General features: G+C 36.5%; 1 protein-coding gene across 4 annotated transcripts in view; it reads right to left on the bottom strand.

The window, feature by feature from the left end:
- LOC133830855 (transcription initiation factor TFIID subunit 2) overlaps window positions 1–15,417 on the bottom strand; it is a 29,009-nt gene extending 13,592 nt beyond the window's left edge. Inside the window, exons 1-18 of one of the 4 annotated variants that reach the window (XM_062260935.1) lie at window positions 15,162–15,417; window positions 14,619–14,952; window positions 14,159–14,304; window positions 14,001–14,067; window positions 7,414–7,613; window positions 7,178–7,331; window positions 5,705–5,789; window positions 5,506–5,597; window positions 4,987–5,112; window positions 4,801–4,878; window positions 4,459–4,527; window positions 4,025–4,122; window positions 3,593–3,940; window positions 3,399–3,486; window positions 1,078–1,203; window positions 939–995; window positions 202–281; window positions 44–86 (exon numbers count right to left, since the gene is read on the bottom strand). In XM_062260935.1, the coding sequence (XP_062116919.1) occupies window positions 44–86; window positions 202–281; window positions 939–995; window positions 1,078–1,203; window positions 3,399–3,486; window positions 3,593–3,940; window positions 4,025–4,122; window positions 4,459–4,527; window positions 4,801–4,878; window positions 4,987–5,112; window positions 5,506–5,597; window positions 5,705–5,789; window positions 7,178–7,331; window positions 7,414–7,613; window positions 14,001–14,067; window positions 14,159–14,304; window positions 14,619–14,952; window positions 15,162–15,283 (2,313 nt within the window). In that variant the 5' untranslated portion in view covers window positions 15,284–15,417. Of the gene's footprint in view, window positions 1–43; window positions 87–201; window positions 282–938; window positions 996–1,077; window positions 1,204–3,398; window positions 3,487–3,592; window positions 3,941–4,024; window positions 4,123–4,458; window positions 4,528–4,800; window positions 4,879–4,986; window positions 5,113–5,505; window positions 5,598–5,704; window positions 5,790–7,177; window positions 7,332–7,413; window positions 7,614–8,080; window positions 11,656–14,000; window positions 14,068–14,158; window positions 14,305–14,618; window positions 14,953–15,161 lie in introns of those variants that run through there. The other 3 variants (XM_062260936.1, XM_062260938.1, XM_062260937.1) reach the window with 3 other exon arrangements.
- Between the last annotated feature and the right edge of the window lie 326 nt (window positions 15,418–15,743).

The following is a 15,743-nucleotide window of genomic DNA, read 5'->3' as shown; positions in this document are numbered from 1 at the left end:
ACAACATTGACAACGCATAACATATCCTACCTCATTGCATTACCTCAAGAACAAAGTATTCAGCAAAATCGTGGAAGTCATTTGGCCTGCAACAATATGAAGAATCACATATATAATTTTTTTTATTAAAAAAAGGGTAACAACATGTATAAATTTTGTAAGCATATAAAATGTCAAACTGTTTCTGTTAAGGCATCTCACTTGGGAAGTCCAATATCTGCATCAAACCGCCGACCCTTGTAAAATTTCACCAAGTGAAGTAAACCTGCCCAATCAGTTTCCTGAAACGTAACCAACATGTATTTATCAAGTTATATCAGAGCACTCACGAATTAATACATAAACAAACCAATGCATCCAAACTGCATGTTCAAGTAAATTAACTAAGTTAAAAGAAACAGTACAATTCTAACAACTAGTACTTGAAATGTACAAAAGGAGGCATATCTTGCAGTAAGTTAACAGGAGAGAAATTATTTTATTATGTTCCCCATTTATTGTAACATTTTCATGATAATATAACACTGCATCAACCAGCTCAGGCTTCTTTCAAAAAGTCAAAAGTTCTACAAATTATCAACACTCCTAAAAGTAGATTCTGAGGCCAAAAAATTCTTTTCAAGGGCCATGAGCTATGAAATATAAAATAAAAAAAGGCCCCAGATTATATGGACCATCAACACTGTATATTTGAGGTCATTCTCCAGAAGGAACCAAAAAAATTAACAAGCATTAAAAGGTTAACATATATTAGAAAGTACACAATGAAAACTAACAGTGATTCCATTCTGGTTTGAACTTTTTACTACCTCTTACAAGTAATTTTACAAAGATTTGATACAGAAATCAATTTTCAGAATACTCACATATCTGAAGTCAAAAGGACAGAGTTCACAATGAAATGGAAATTTTATGACAAGTATCAATATAAATACTACCTCGGATGCTGTGTTAGCTAATGCAAATGCTGCCTCAATTCGAACTCTCCAAAAGGCCTTCAAAAAAAAAAGGATGAAATTACCAAACTCCATTTAACACATTCTTCATATAAAAACTCAATTCTGATTGTGGCAAAACCTTGGAGTCAGTGAGAAAATTATTGAGAGCAGTAACAATATTAAATGATAGCTGTGGTGATGTCTCTAGCATTGCAATTGCTTGTGCCTGAGCAATAACATCTCTGTCCTTCTCTAACTGATTAATCTGTGGAAACAGTCAAATCACTTAAGTTCAAAAGTAGTAAAAAGGTTAGCAATGTGGAAGTGTGAATGGCATGAACAAAGGCAAGCTCAAACTAAATGCAAGGTAGCTCTCATCAGAGAAAAAACTGGCATGGAAGCTACTTGGTTATAAGAACTTGTGGAACCAATAAGGAGCAAGCAGATAAATAATTTTCTGCCACAGCATTATTAAAACATGTTATTGAATGGTTAAATGTTTTAATCCCAATGTTTATATATTGAGTTATTGAATTTAAACATGTTATATTTAAATGTTTAATCCCAAGGTTTACATATTATGTATTTTATAATTGTTTACTTATGATGTTTTTTAAGACACAATATGGGTCATGATGATAGTGGTCAAGATTTTGAATTCCTAGGCTTAGGTGATGTGGATGTCAAAATTCCACATCAAGTAAAGCACCCAAGAGGAGTCCCAAGAGATAAAGCCTTGGGGATCAAACTCGCACCCTCCTGGAGCTTGGGGGAGAGCACAAGCCTCCATTGAGCTTGGGGGGCGAGCTCAAAACTCCCTAGGGCTTGGGGGCGAGCTCAAGCCTCTATGGAGTTTATTGTTTACAAAGCAACTAATGTGAGCTTGGAGAAATGGCAAGAGAAGCCAAACAAGATGCCAATGCCCAAGAGTTGCTTTGAAGAGATGGAGGAGACACGAGGACCAAGCTCACACCCCCTAGGACCCCAGGGGCGAGCTCAAGGGCCCCCCGAAGCCTAAGCATAGGTTCAACCCCTCCCCGGAGCATGAAACGTGTGAGACTCCCTGGAAGCCAAGGAGATGAATTGGAGGGCCTCAACAAACTTGGAATACCAACTTAAGGCCATCACTAAGCTTGAAAGGAAATAAGCTTAGAGAGTCCCTATAGCCTGGAGGCAAAGTACCTCCTCGACCTCGAGCTATAAATGTCTTGCACTCAAGGCATGGGTAAAGAGGATGTACGAAAAAGGCATGTGTAGTACGGAGTACGAACTAGACACGACCATCAGAAGAGTAGTGGCCGTACATAAGTCAGACGAGTAGTGGTCTTAAAAAGTACTAAGAGGAGGCACACCTCCTCCCACGCCTCCGACAAATGCCAGGCCTGGAGCCCGACACCACTAACACCTGCTCCATAAACCTTTGAGGTGCCCTGTCATACCACCACCTCTGTCTCCTTAGGACCGTTTTTGTACTAAGAGCCATTAGAGCTCCCCTATAAATAGGACCTTCCTTCAACTAAGAAAGGGGTCGGAAAATGAGGCATTATAACCAGAAATTCTTGAGTAATACAAATATTCTCTCCATTTTCACTAAGCAACTTGATTCTAAGTTCAGATAGCTATCCTAAGTTCTAAATTTCTTCACAGCTCTTCATTTATGACAGGTTGCAAAGTAGAAACACAGAATGGAAAGACAATTTTATGAACCAGTATTCATTATAAGTCACAAGAATAACCTTTTGGTTTCCTCAACTGACACTGCTACTTAAATCTCAACAAGTCAAAAAAATGAGGTAGTAACAACAGATCCTGCATTCAATGAGAATTATGCTATAAACTCGAAACTCAAGAGCATGTTAAACAATCATATCTACAACAGAACTCAACTAAGTTCGATGAACTTTTCAAAAGTTGACTATCCTAAGAAGGCTGACGTTTTTGACTCAACAACTCCCCTTTCTCTTTCTGATTGCCCCGCTTTGAGGCATTGATACACTCAGTGGTATGAAAAACCTAAATAGATCTTTTATTGATAACAAGAGCCAAAATTACAAAGTGTTTACCAAGCTTTCGAAATACTTGGCTATCTCCAACAAGAGAAGAACAACTTTTACAAAATAATCTGATAAACATTCCATCTAGGCTAGGTTCTATTGGTACTGATATGTTAGGCTGACTAGGATAACTAACAAAAAAGGGCAGCCACTAGAATTAATGTGAGACTTGGTAAAGCATGTGGACATGAACATATTGTGAGACTTGACTTTATGTACAGTTATAAATTTCAAACTACATACAATCTGCACATCTATCAAATAAATATTTAAAAGGCAAGAACTATTTTGTTCACAAGTTAAGCGCGCGTGTGCGTGGTTGAATAAGGGATACCAAAAACAATATGGTGCCCCTTCAAATGATAATTGTTCAGAAGATTAAAGGAATAATAACTGCCATTCTTACCCACATCTGTATAGGTTGATTAAAATGAATTTCGGCAAGGTACTCCAATTCTGGATCTGCCCGCATCCATAACAAGGGTGAGTCCATACTGTGAGAAAGAGAATTTGACACATGCACGCAAACACACACAAGGAAATAATAATTAGATCTCCCTATAAAAATAACTTTGACAGAGCTTAAAGAATTCAACCTACCTGGAGCGCAAATCTAGAGGAAGAGTACCATCCCCATTGTCATCAGATCCATCAAGTTTCATACCCTTTTTAGGCTTCTGAAAGCGTCTAGCAGCAAGCTTTGAATGACACTGTATTTCCACTAGCTGCCACGTTTCTCCAGCCATTGGCAGAACTGGATGGTCAAATGTTCCATCAAGTTCGTGAGCCCTGATACTCATCATCCCGGGCCATCCAACCTCACCATCTCGGTTTTCAGATTCTGGCCTACCATTAACAACAGATGCACTTGAATTTGGAACAGCTGTGCATCCACGTAATACGGCTAATTCAATCATGTTCTTTCGCTTGTTATAGGAGAACCCCATCCTTAACAAAGAAAGACAGAATAACAATTGACATTAGTAAACATGGTTGGAAAAGAAAGCTACATGCAGCTCAAATATGTTATACCTTAACAGTGGTGACCCACATGATTCCACCCAACGAGGAAAAAATTCCTTGAGAAATGGACGTTCAAGATTTCCAACCTTGTTAGCAAAATGCCGAAACTACATACAACAGTTTATAGTATAAGTACTTCTAAGTTGACAATTAAAAGTAAAATAGACAATTAGAACATAAATGTGAAGTAAAATCAAAGCCAACTAAAACATAATAAAATACTGTCTCTCACCAACAGCAAAAGAAGAGAAAAAAACTTGCCCACATAAATAAAAGAAGTTCAATACTGGGAAAAGAGAAATAAAAGAAAATCAATACAAATAGTAAAAAACGGTGAATGTCATCAATGTAGTGAGCCTTTTCAACAAGTAAAGACCAAAAGCAATGTCCAGAGAGACTTTTTGTAAGTACTTCAAAATCATCTCACCAGATAATATCCTTACCTCCTTTGTACTGAGAGATCTCATTGAACGAGTCTTATCCTGAGCCCGAGAAACTATAGTCTGCAGAATCTGTAACAAAATAATAATTGAAATGGAAGAAGATAAGGCAATCTCCTTATTAACTAAATCAATTCATAGCATGTGTTCAAAAAGCATCAACTTCCTTGCACACATAAATTAGTAACCTGGTACACAGGCTGTCTTGATTAAGGACTATAGCTTTTTTCTTATTCATTTTTTGCTAAAAATATAATAATGATCCAACAAAAGAATTGATAAGAACTTAGCTAAGTACATAATAAATAAAACCTGTAATTATAATTTTACAATAGTCACACACACACACAAATCTGCAAAAATCTGTACTTTTCGGAAGGACTCGGGTCCCATTTGCTTTTCCAACATTTGAAGGATTGCCACCTTTAAATATAAAAACACAAAGAAGAGGATAATTACCAAATACGAAATCATAACAAATAAAAGAAACAAAAATGCTGTTATTCCAAATAAAAGAAACAAAATACTCACAGATTTCCATGATCTTATTTTTTTGTACAGACCAATGGATTGAGTACCATACAAATCCTTAGAAGAAGCAGAGGAGCTCAAAGATGTAGCACCACTATCGTCTGCTTTGCATACAGCACAATTTGCCTGCACAAATATTTTTCTTCTGAATTTGACAACATAGAGACAACCTAATGCCTTTTGCTTTCTTGCTTGAATTCTAACATTAAACATAAACTAAAAGACTGTGACGAGAGTTTTTGAGTGTGGAAATCAGTTGATAAAGATCGGCGCACTGGAATAGTTAAAAAGGCAGTGCAGTAAGCTGTTACAGAGACAATGCAAAGAAATCTCTTCCTTTTCGTTTCTTTTTTTACCTATAAAAATCATTAACACAGAAATTACTTCGAGGCAAAAAACACCCAAAATATCCTCAAAGATGAAAAAAGACTACCAACACAATTAGCCCCCATGTATCAGAAATGTATATTTTTTATTCTGAGGTTTATCAAATACAGAAGTCCATATGTGGAAGCAAACCTTGTATCTCCTGAAACGTGCCTCATTATTTCCTAAATACCTCTTGATAAAAAAATCTGTCATAAAACCAGCAAGACCATCCAGAAGCCATTCTGAAAAGAAGAATACTCTAATAATGAGTACAAATTATCAAACCATAGGAGAATCACTACATCTTGAATACCCACTGGCAGTAACAACCACGTTCAAACCAACTTACCATCATTTGGTGTCTCAGGAGTGATATAAACACCAAACCACTGTTGTGCAAGGGCATAAGCAAGTTTAATCCTAGTGTCTATTGTCTGTCACAGAATAATGGACATGTCAAAATAACAAATGGCAGCAAGAGCACACACTGTAATAACAATAATATAAGGATCATAAAAAATAACTTGTTAATTCTCATATTTTCTTGTTAATTTTACCAATCATTGTCATTATTTGAGACAATAAAAAGGATTCATGAAATCAGAAAAGCATGGGAATTCATGAAGGGGTAGTTGCAAAAGATACCAACAAACTGAGTTGGACATAGGGAGTGGCTTTTCAATGGTCAAAGGCCTATAAATATTCTACAGCTTATACCGAAGGCCCTGCACTGTCAAAGACCTATAAATATTCTACAGCTTATGCCGAAGGTCCTGCACTGTCAAAGACCTATAAATATTCTACAGCTTATGCCGAAGGCCTTGCCACTGTCAAAGACCTAGGTAGTGTTTGGTTGATGGAAAGTAACAGGATAAAACAAAAGGGCCCATTACTTTGTCTGGTGAGGATTTGCGTGTAGGAATTTCATGACCGACAGGAGGAATGCCCATACCATTCAATAGTTAATTACTTATTTTACTCATATTTTCCCTTGTCAAGTTTTAATTATTAATTTTAAATAACCCTTTACAATTTCAATCTTTCTAACTGTCACTTCTCTCCAATGTCTATATCATCTTCTCTCTCATCTCCACCTCACACACTTAATCATCCCTCTGTAGTCTTCTCTTTCTTTCCCCATTTATCCTATCTCAGCTCTCCATTGAATCCACTTTCAAATAACCATATCACTTTTCCGAATTTCAGTGGAAAGCTCAGGAAAATGTTGAAATACAAGGCACTGGCTACACTCTATCATGCCAAGTTATTACACCAAAGGAAAAAAGCCACATAGAGATAGCTTAGAAAGTGATCCATCACCATCCCACATTTCTTTGCTGCTCAAGCTTAGAGATTGGCAGAACCATAAATGTCGATCCAGATAATCAATCAATTTTTTTTTGAAAAAAAAACTTTCAAATTTTTTAAAGCTGTAGGCTCTTAAAAGAAATGAATAATTACCCAATTTTTTACTCATGAAGAGCAGGGAAGTCCAAGGGTGCAGTAAAACCACTTCAGAAGGACAAAAACCAATCATACCATGCACTCAGGTATATAATTAACTAGAAAGGTTACACTTTGAAATTTTTATTTTCTCAGCAAAGCCAGGAATATTTCATTGACAATTCAATTCCAATAAAACGACAACCAAATTCCATGTTGTACTTAGCATCAGTCGTGTTTGAGCAGTTCCAACATGCAAACATAATTATGCAGATAAAGTAATTTTGTATGGTATTCATTTAGATACCCAATATCAACAACAAATGCACAACTTCAAAGCCACTGAGAAGACAAAAATGAGTTTGAAAAGTAATCAAACCTGATCAATGATCTTCTCATCAAATAATATTTGAGAGCTAAATATGCTCATGGAGGCTCCCAAGCCTAGTGAGCACACAGCCATCTCTGGTTCTATAAAAACTTGCTTGTATGACCCAAATGGGAAGTTTACTGATAAATAGTCCTTATAACAACTGTTGAAGCAAAAAAAGAGATTGAAAAAATCAATCGCAATTATTGAATGTTGAACCAATCATGCAAGCATCGGACACAAACCTGAATGCACTATGGAAAAAATCTACAGTACCCCGAAGCTTTGATAAATGAACAGGTAAGCACATATGTGATATTAGACAAAATTGGTGATCAGGAAGAACTTCAAAGGGTCCAACTACTAAAGATATCCACTGTGCACTGACTGCAACGTCTAGTTTATAGACATATGTTTTGCATGGAGGATCATCCTTGCTCAAAACCTGCAATGAGCAATAACAAGTATATATTTAAAACATATAATATACAGTGCCAAAACAAGTTACACCACATTCAGAGCTCTTTAAACCAACAAAGCCTGAAATACAATTCTTAATTTGAATATGGATATAACTGCCTTATGTTGAAGGAATAGGACAGCTCATTATCCAAGAACAAACATGCTAGATTAAGCACCCTCAAATATAACAATTCACAAGATTTATAACGATAATGGAATAAAGTAGAGATCCACAAATGGTGCCAAGTAAAATGGAGGAACAACCTTTTCATTCACAAGAGCAAAGCCCAAATGGTATATGATATTCCATATCACAGGGTCAATTATATACTCAAATCAGATCTTCGAATAAGGGAGAAGAATTGATACTCATTGCGAGTCATTAATAACTATTACATTAGAAAGAATAAATGACTTAAACAAGTCTTTATTCAATAGACCACCAGGTACCTCAAACTACTTTAGCGGCTTCAATTTTGAGGGGGGAGGGGTATATCACTCCGGAGTTCACGCATACAAAAAAAATATACCACAATCATTCCATCCATAGTATGCACGACAAGTCTTTCCTACCAGGAGTCACCCTGATGCCTAATCGGGACATGTTTGTAGAAATAATCTGAATTATTAGTTAGTGTTTTACAGCTAAGATATAATTAATGTAAATTAGTTTATGCCTATAATATACTTTTTGTACTCGGCTTATTTAAAGGCTATTTTTTTAAAAATGAAAATAACAATCAAGAGTATATTTTTCTACATGGTATCAAAGTTTTAGAAGCTAAAAAAAATTAGGATTTTTTTCATTTTTTTCTCAGTCCTTTCTTAAAAAAAATTAGGGATTGGTACTCTTGAGTTTCAAATTTTAGAAAATTATTTTGGAGTTGTCTTCTATTCTCACCTCCAACCCAGGGAGTTTGCCCAGCCTCCGATCGGCGCAACCACGAAATTCGGTGCCCAATAGTATATTTTTAAAGGCTATTTTTTTAAAAATGAAAATAACAATCAAGAGTATATTTTTCTACATGGTATCAAAGTTTTAGAAGCTAAAAAAAATTAGGATTTTTTTCATTTTTTTCTCAGTCCTTTCTTAAAAAAAATTAGGGTTTGGTACTCTTGAGTTTCAAATTTTAGAAAACTATTTTGGAGTTGTCTTCTATTCTCACCTCCAACCCAGGGAGTTTGCCCAGCCTCCGATCGACGCAACCACGAAATTCGGTGCCCAATAGAGCGGCGCGTGAGCCCCACGCGCCGCCTCCAGCCGCTGCCCTCTCTGCCACACGTCGGAGCGTGCAGCCTCCAATGGTTCGGCTTCCTTCATCTGTGGTTCTCCTCCTCACCTCGGCGTGTTCTTGCCTTTGCTGTCCTTTTTTGGTTTGTTCAGTTTTTTTTATTCAGACCATTGAAAATCAACCATGGTCACTTCTCGAACTGATCCCAACACCACTTGGTACGCTATGATGGGTGCTCAATGTGACACATTCCCTCTCACCACATATCAGATTGCTCAACTCCATAGGTTACTCAAGTCGACTTCCGCACCAGATCTGCACTCTCCAAGATTTTTCTCCACTCCAAACACTTCTGTTGCGTTTATTGCTCAAACTTCACCATGGATCATCGATGTAGCAGGCTATACTACTTTGATGTTGACCCTTCATCTGCTCTAAGTAATAAAAGGTTGCATTCTGGTTGTACTACATCTAATATTGATATTATGAGATGGCATTATCGATTAGGACATCCTAGTTTTCCTTATCTGAAACATCTGTTTCCTAGTCTGCTTAAAAACAAACACTTGACCATGTTCAAATGTAAAGTGTGTCAATTTGCAAAACATACTCGAAGTGTTTTTCGTTCTCGCCCCCATAAGGCATCTCATCCTTTCACTCCCATTCATAGTGACATGTGGGGGCCATCCCGCGTTACAAATATCTCTAATACTCGCTGGTTTATATCCTTTATAGATGATCATACTCGTTTAACTTGGGCAAATTTAATGCCGCTGCCACCTTAAAAAAGTTCATTCAATGATTCAAAATCAACTTCAAGATAATCTCCAAGTTCTGCACACTGAATATTTTAATTCAATTTTAGGTGATTATCTTATCTCTAATGGCATTGTCCATCAGAGTTCATGTGTTCGTACTCCCCAACAAAATGGGATTGCTGAAGGGAAAAATCGACATATGTTAGAAGTTGCTAGGGCACTCTTATTTACAGCTTTTGTTTCTAAGATTTTTTGGAAGAAGTTTTTTTGACAGCAACTTATTTAATCAATAGAATGCCTTCTCGTATCTTACAATATCAAATTCCAATTTCTTCTCTTCTTAAGATTTATCCTCAGACTCACCTCTCAGATATTCCACTAAAAACGTTTGGTTGTACAGCCTATGTTCATGTTTTAGGACCTAATCATACCAAATTTGATCCTCATTCTCAAAAGTGTATTTTCCTTGGGTATTCTTCTGCCAAAAAGGGCTACAAATGTTACAACCCTCTTACTCGTCGCCTTAGTGTCTCATCAGATGTCACATTCATTGAAGAGCAACCTTTTTATCCCAACACTTTGCTTCAGGGAGGGATTGTTAGGGATACACTGCTGGGATACATGTTTACCAATGATAGGACCTGAATTCAGTCCACCCATTGAGTCTAATCCGCCAACTGAGTCTAACTCTGTGCTAAATTCTGAACAATTCAGTCCACCCATTGAGTCTAATCTGCCACTCTGCTAAATTCTGAACAAAACACTTTTGAAATGGAAAAGAAAAGCCGAATAAATGCAGAAAAAGAGTTGTTGATTTATATTAGACGACGAGACAAACATCAAGTAATACCGCCAGCTACAGATCTCGTCTCCCACGAGTCTGAACCAGTGACAAATCTCAATGTAAGTGATTCTTTGAGTCCAATTTCATTTGATTCTAACCCTAGTTCGAGTGTGATAGAATCAAATCTGCCCATTGCAAAAAGGGAGTGAGAAATTGTACTTTACATCCTATATCTAAGTATGTGTGCTACAGCAAACTCATACCAAAATTCAGAGCCTTTGCTACCAAAATTGAGATAATTATTCCAAAGAATATTAATGAAGCCTTGTCCGATCCTGAGTGAAAGAAAGCGGTGGAAGAGGAAATAAGAGCATTGGAAAAAAAAATGCTACATGGAAAATAGCTGCTAAGTCAAAAGACAAGCATGTGGTAGGATGCAAGTGGGTAGTCACAATGAAATACAAAGCTGATGGTACTATAGAAAGATACAAGGCAAGATTGGTTGCAAATGGGTTTGCTCAAACTTACGGGGTGGACTATACAGAGACATTTGCACTAGTGGCAAAACTAAACACAATAAGAATTCTCCTATCAATAGTTGCTAATCTTAATTGGCCATTGCAGCAACTTGATATTAAGAACACCTTTCTACACAGAATTTTAGAGGAAGAGGTCTATATGAAGATTCCTTCTGGCCTCGAAGGAAAATATGGAAAAGAAACATGTCACCTAAAGAAATCTCTCTATGGCTTGAAGTTGTCACCACAAGCATGGTTTGAGAGGTTCAATCAAGTGATCAAGAAGCATGGGTACCAACAAGGTCAGTCGAATCATACTCTATTTTTCAAATATTCACAAGATGGTAAGGTTGTAATTCTTATTACCCATGTTGATGATATGATTCTAACTGGAAATGACTTTAATGGAATAGAGGAGCTTAAAAGACCGCCCAATAACTTGAGATAAAAGATCTTGGTCAGATGAGATACTTTTTGGGTATGGAGCTTGCAAGAACCAAACGGATTTTAGTCTCTCAACGTAAGTATGTTATTGATCTACTCAAAGAGACTAGTATGCTCGGATGTAAACCAGCAGCAACACCAGTGGAACCCAAGGGGAAGTACAAGAAGAAAGAAAAGGAGAAACCTATAGACAAAGGGATGTATCAACGACTAGTGAGAAAATTGATCTATTTTCTCACACCAGACCTGACATTGCCTTTGCAGTTAGAGCTTGGTCAGTCAGTATATGTACAACCCTTTAGAAGAACACTAGGAGGCAGTTTATAGGATGTTACGGTATCTAAAGAAGACACCTGAAAAAGGTCTGTTGTTCAAAAAAAAAAAAAATGGAGAAAGAGGCATAGAAGCTTTCACTGATGCACATTGGGCAGGCTCAATTGAGGACAGAAGATCAACATTTGTATATTGTACCAAGGTATGGGGAAACTTTGTTACTTCGAGAAGCAAGAAACAATCTGTTGTCGCAAGAAGCAGTGCTGAAGATGAGCTTAGAGCTCTTGCTCAAGGAGTATGTGAATTGATCTGGATCAAACAAGTTCTTGAAGAACTACAACTTCAAAGAGCGAATCCTTTGAAACTATACAGCAACAATAAATCAGCTATTATTATAGCACACAATTCAATTCATCATAATAGAACCAAACATGTGGAGGTGGACCATCATTTCATAGAAGAAAAAATTGAAGAAAAATAATTGTCATTTATGTACCAAGCAAACAACAAGCTGCTGATTTGCTAATAAAAGGATTATTAAAAGAAAGCTTTGATGAGCAAGTGTGCAAGCTGGGCATGTGAGACTTGTATGCACCAGCTTGAGGAATGGTGTAGAAATAATCTGAATTATTAGTTAGTGTTTTACAGCTCATTAGTTGGTGTTTTACAGGTATGATATAATTAATGTAAATTAGTTTATATCTAGAATATACCTTTTGTACTCTGCCTATTTAAAGGTTATTCCTTTAGAAATGAAAATAACAACCAAGATTATATTTTTCTACAATGTTATTATTTACTAAGCAGCTTGCATAAACAATACCTATGCATGCAAAGGCATCAAGCAACACCTAGGAAAGGAATAAGTGGTGGAAAAAGAGGCATACACTCAAACTTATAAGGAAGTGGTTTGCAAATTATCCCTAGTAGATTTTATAGGCTGTTTATACTTTGCCAAAGCTCAATGCATTTGTTGCTTTCTACCGAGAAATTAACCCTAAATGTTATTAACCATCAAACTCAATACTCTCATTAGAAGAATGGATTCCAAGGATGCGTGCAGCGAGCGTGAATCGAACATGCGCCCTTCAGATAAATTCTGACGCTCTCCCAACTGAGCTATCCCCGCAAATTATGCATCAACCAAGATCAAACCCTGGTATGTGCCATAAAGGGAAAAAGAAACTTCAAACTTGTAGTGGTATTGCCTTAAAAATAAGGCTTTATTAGGCCCACGAATGTTAGTAAAATATAGAATAAATAGAAGCTATGACACATTCAATAGTTCATCACTATCGACTATAGAGGAGAAGAATTGAAGTGAAATATGCATAACAAATAAATTAACAATCTCCGAAAAAGACTAAGAATTTGCTTTTTCATTGAATTCTTATGACTGTTGCTTAATTAAGCCATGGGCTCTTACAATGAGCTTTCAGGTATTGTGCAACCCCAAACATATAAAAAGCATAAAATAGGGCAAAATTGGAGGCAAAACTCCAAAAAAGCAACAACATCCCCATTGTAGCATGCAGCAAATGATTAAATAAGCTTCCTTCCTTGTAGTCAATATCTTAGAATATGTGAGAATCTGTATAAAGCTTGAGATATCCACAATTGTCTCCTTGTACAATACTTATGTTATGCCATTCGCATATTTAAAGAACAAATTCTCCCCAGCAACAATAAGCATGCAATATCTCTAATTATAGTTTTGTATTTTCCCTTCCAAACATTCATGAATTTCAACTATTTTCTACGTCTATGTTTCAATATTATGTGGATGCTTCTTCAATCTCAAAATTGTCATCAACTTAACATCGAATTTAAAATATATTTTTATGTCTTTCCCTAGTGTCATCATACCTCTTTTCCAATGGTCAAAATCTATTGCTATGTTTATCATACTTACTTTCTATTAGTATCAGGTACCAACTAATAGTGTACTCTCTTCTTCACAAAGAACTAAGTCTCCCTTCCCCTTAGATATTTCTTGTAACAGGAAAGAATAACACCCAAAGAATTATACAAACACTTATTGATGATGAAAATTTGTCATTAAGGATTCTATTAAAGCCAACCAATAAAGTCCTACACACATCCAAACCAACTGGAATAATTCAAATTTAGTGCCTACTAGATTCCAACAAAGAATTTAAATGATCAAATTGGACTGTCAAATTGTTGAAAAAACACTGCAAAGTGGATAACCCAAATACATCAGACTCATGTACAAAAATACATTTTTGAAAAAGATAATGTATATTTTAAATTATTATAATATACATAAGTTCTTCTTTCAGGGGAAAGATTAATTGTTGAGGAACTTTCATGTGAAATGTAAATTGTCACCTATCTCACCTGGTATAGCAAATTTCCCGAACTAACAGCCACAAGATTTTGTGCAACAGTAAACTCTAGATCATAGCTGTTCCAATAAAGTGATGACCACAATAAATACTTCAACAATTACATATATCCAACGTAAGAACAAAAAACTAAGGACTAGATAACTCTACCAGCAGCGCTGTAAAGTGTCATCTATACAAGGGAACCAGCACCGAGCACGTCTTATCTGGTTATCTGTATGAAACACGTTACCATCAAAGTGAATCCCTGTCTCCGCTTTCTCTACCCAATAATTAACGCGAACCAATCTCAAATTCTGCATCAAATATCAACCTCCATGAGAAACCACATAGAAAGAAGTTGTATTATGGAGTAAAATGTTACTGTTATTATACCGATTGATACAAACTATTAGCCAGGAAACCACCATATAAGAAATTGCATCATATGTGCCAAAAAAAGCAGCGTGAACTTAGAAACATATAGAAGGGCACAAGCACATGACCTTGCAGCTGAAAGCTAAATTTGAACAAAGTCATAAAAAGGGCATCATCAACCATACAAGGAAAACAATACGAATCCCATACACACTGAGTCAACTTTATAAAAATGCACAAATAGCAACCTAACCTGCTTAATTTCTCCAGAGGCTTGCCCATTCTCCAAAACTGGCTGCTCTTGCTGTTCACCTCCAGTCTTGAATGATTTGTAGCAATTAATCAGCAAATTCGGCACCAATTCTCTTTCCAAAGCAGAAATATAAGCCGAGCCAGCAGCATCCGCCGCAGTAATGGGAGACGTAACGTAGCACCACCTGTTCTCATTCTCCGTAAATTGATAATTATGAGGGTAATATTCGAATTCCGCAGGCTCACCATCCACATAAACACTCTCAATCCCCAAATTCTCTGCGTGTAATCCTACAATCCCAATCTCCGGAACCACGATTTCCAGTTCAGTGTACCTAAGCCCAAAAAAAACAAGAAAAGAAAAAAGAAAAAAGAATTTAGTAAGAGGCATAGTTAACCTCCATTGCCACCATTTCCGATACGCAAGAAGTTCAAGAAACCGTCATTTTCACAATATGGCATGTTTTGAAGAAAACCAATCGAAATGCACGGAGAAAAGAGCAAGCAAAAAATAGAAAGAAGACGTAAAAGAGGTGAGACGAACCCATAGACGCGACGCTTGTCGAGGTCAATGGAGAGGCAAAGCTTCTGGTGACGAACAACAGGTCCAGAGTTGTCAGGCTTGTTGTTGGCGTCTTCGTTCTTGGGTTTGCGAGGCTTCGCCATTAGCAACTACAACAGCTAGAGTAGAGCATATACATACATATATAGATAAAGAGAGATTTATATAGTATAAAGAGAGAATCGAGTTGCCGAATATTTTACCAAAGCCAAGCAAGGGTTTATTTATAGACGCGGGCAGACGAACCCACATCCTGGATCTCCCTACCGGTGTGAGTCTGTGTCATAATTCCATTTTGCTGACGATTGTGCCCTAGGATTTGTCATTCTCATCTAGCCGTACACGTGTCAATGATGAGTGATCTGATCATAAGGTATGTAATTTTTTTTTTATTATTTTCACATAAGAAGATAAATAGTACAAATTGAAATAATTCCTCTAACTACTATAAATTATTTGTCTAGCTAAAATGATTATTGTCTAACTAAAAAATATGCAAAAAAATTGTCTCAAAAAATTAGACAAAATAATTTAAGTATGGGAATAATTAAAATCTAGTTAATG

Source organism: Humulus lupulus, chromosome 4 (assembly GCF_963169125.1).
Source record: "Humulus lupulus chromosome 4, drHumLupu1.1, whole genome shotgun sequence".
In the NCBI taxonomy this organism is placed as follows: Eukaryota; Viridiplantae; Streptophyta; class Magnoliopsida; order Rosales; family Cannabaceae; genus Humulus; species Humulus lupulus.
Note: the sequence above shows the minus strand (reverse complement) of the source record. Positions and strands in the feature narration are given on the sequence as shown.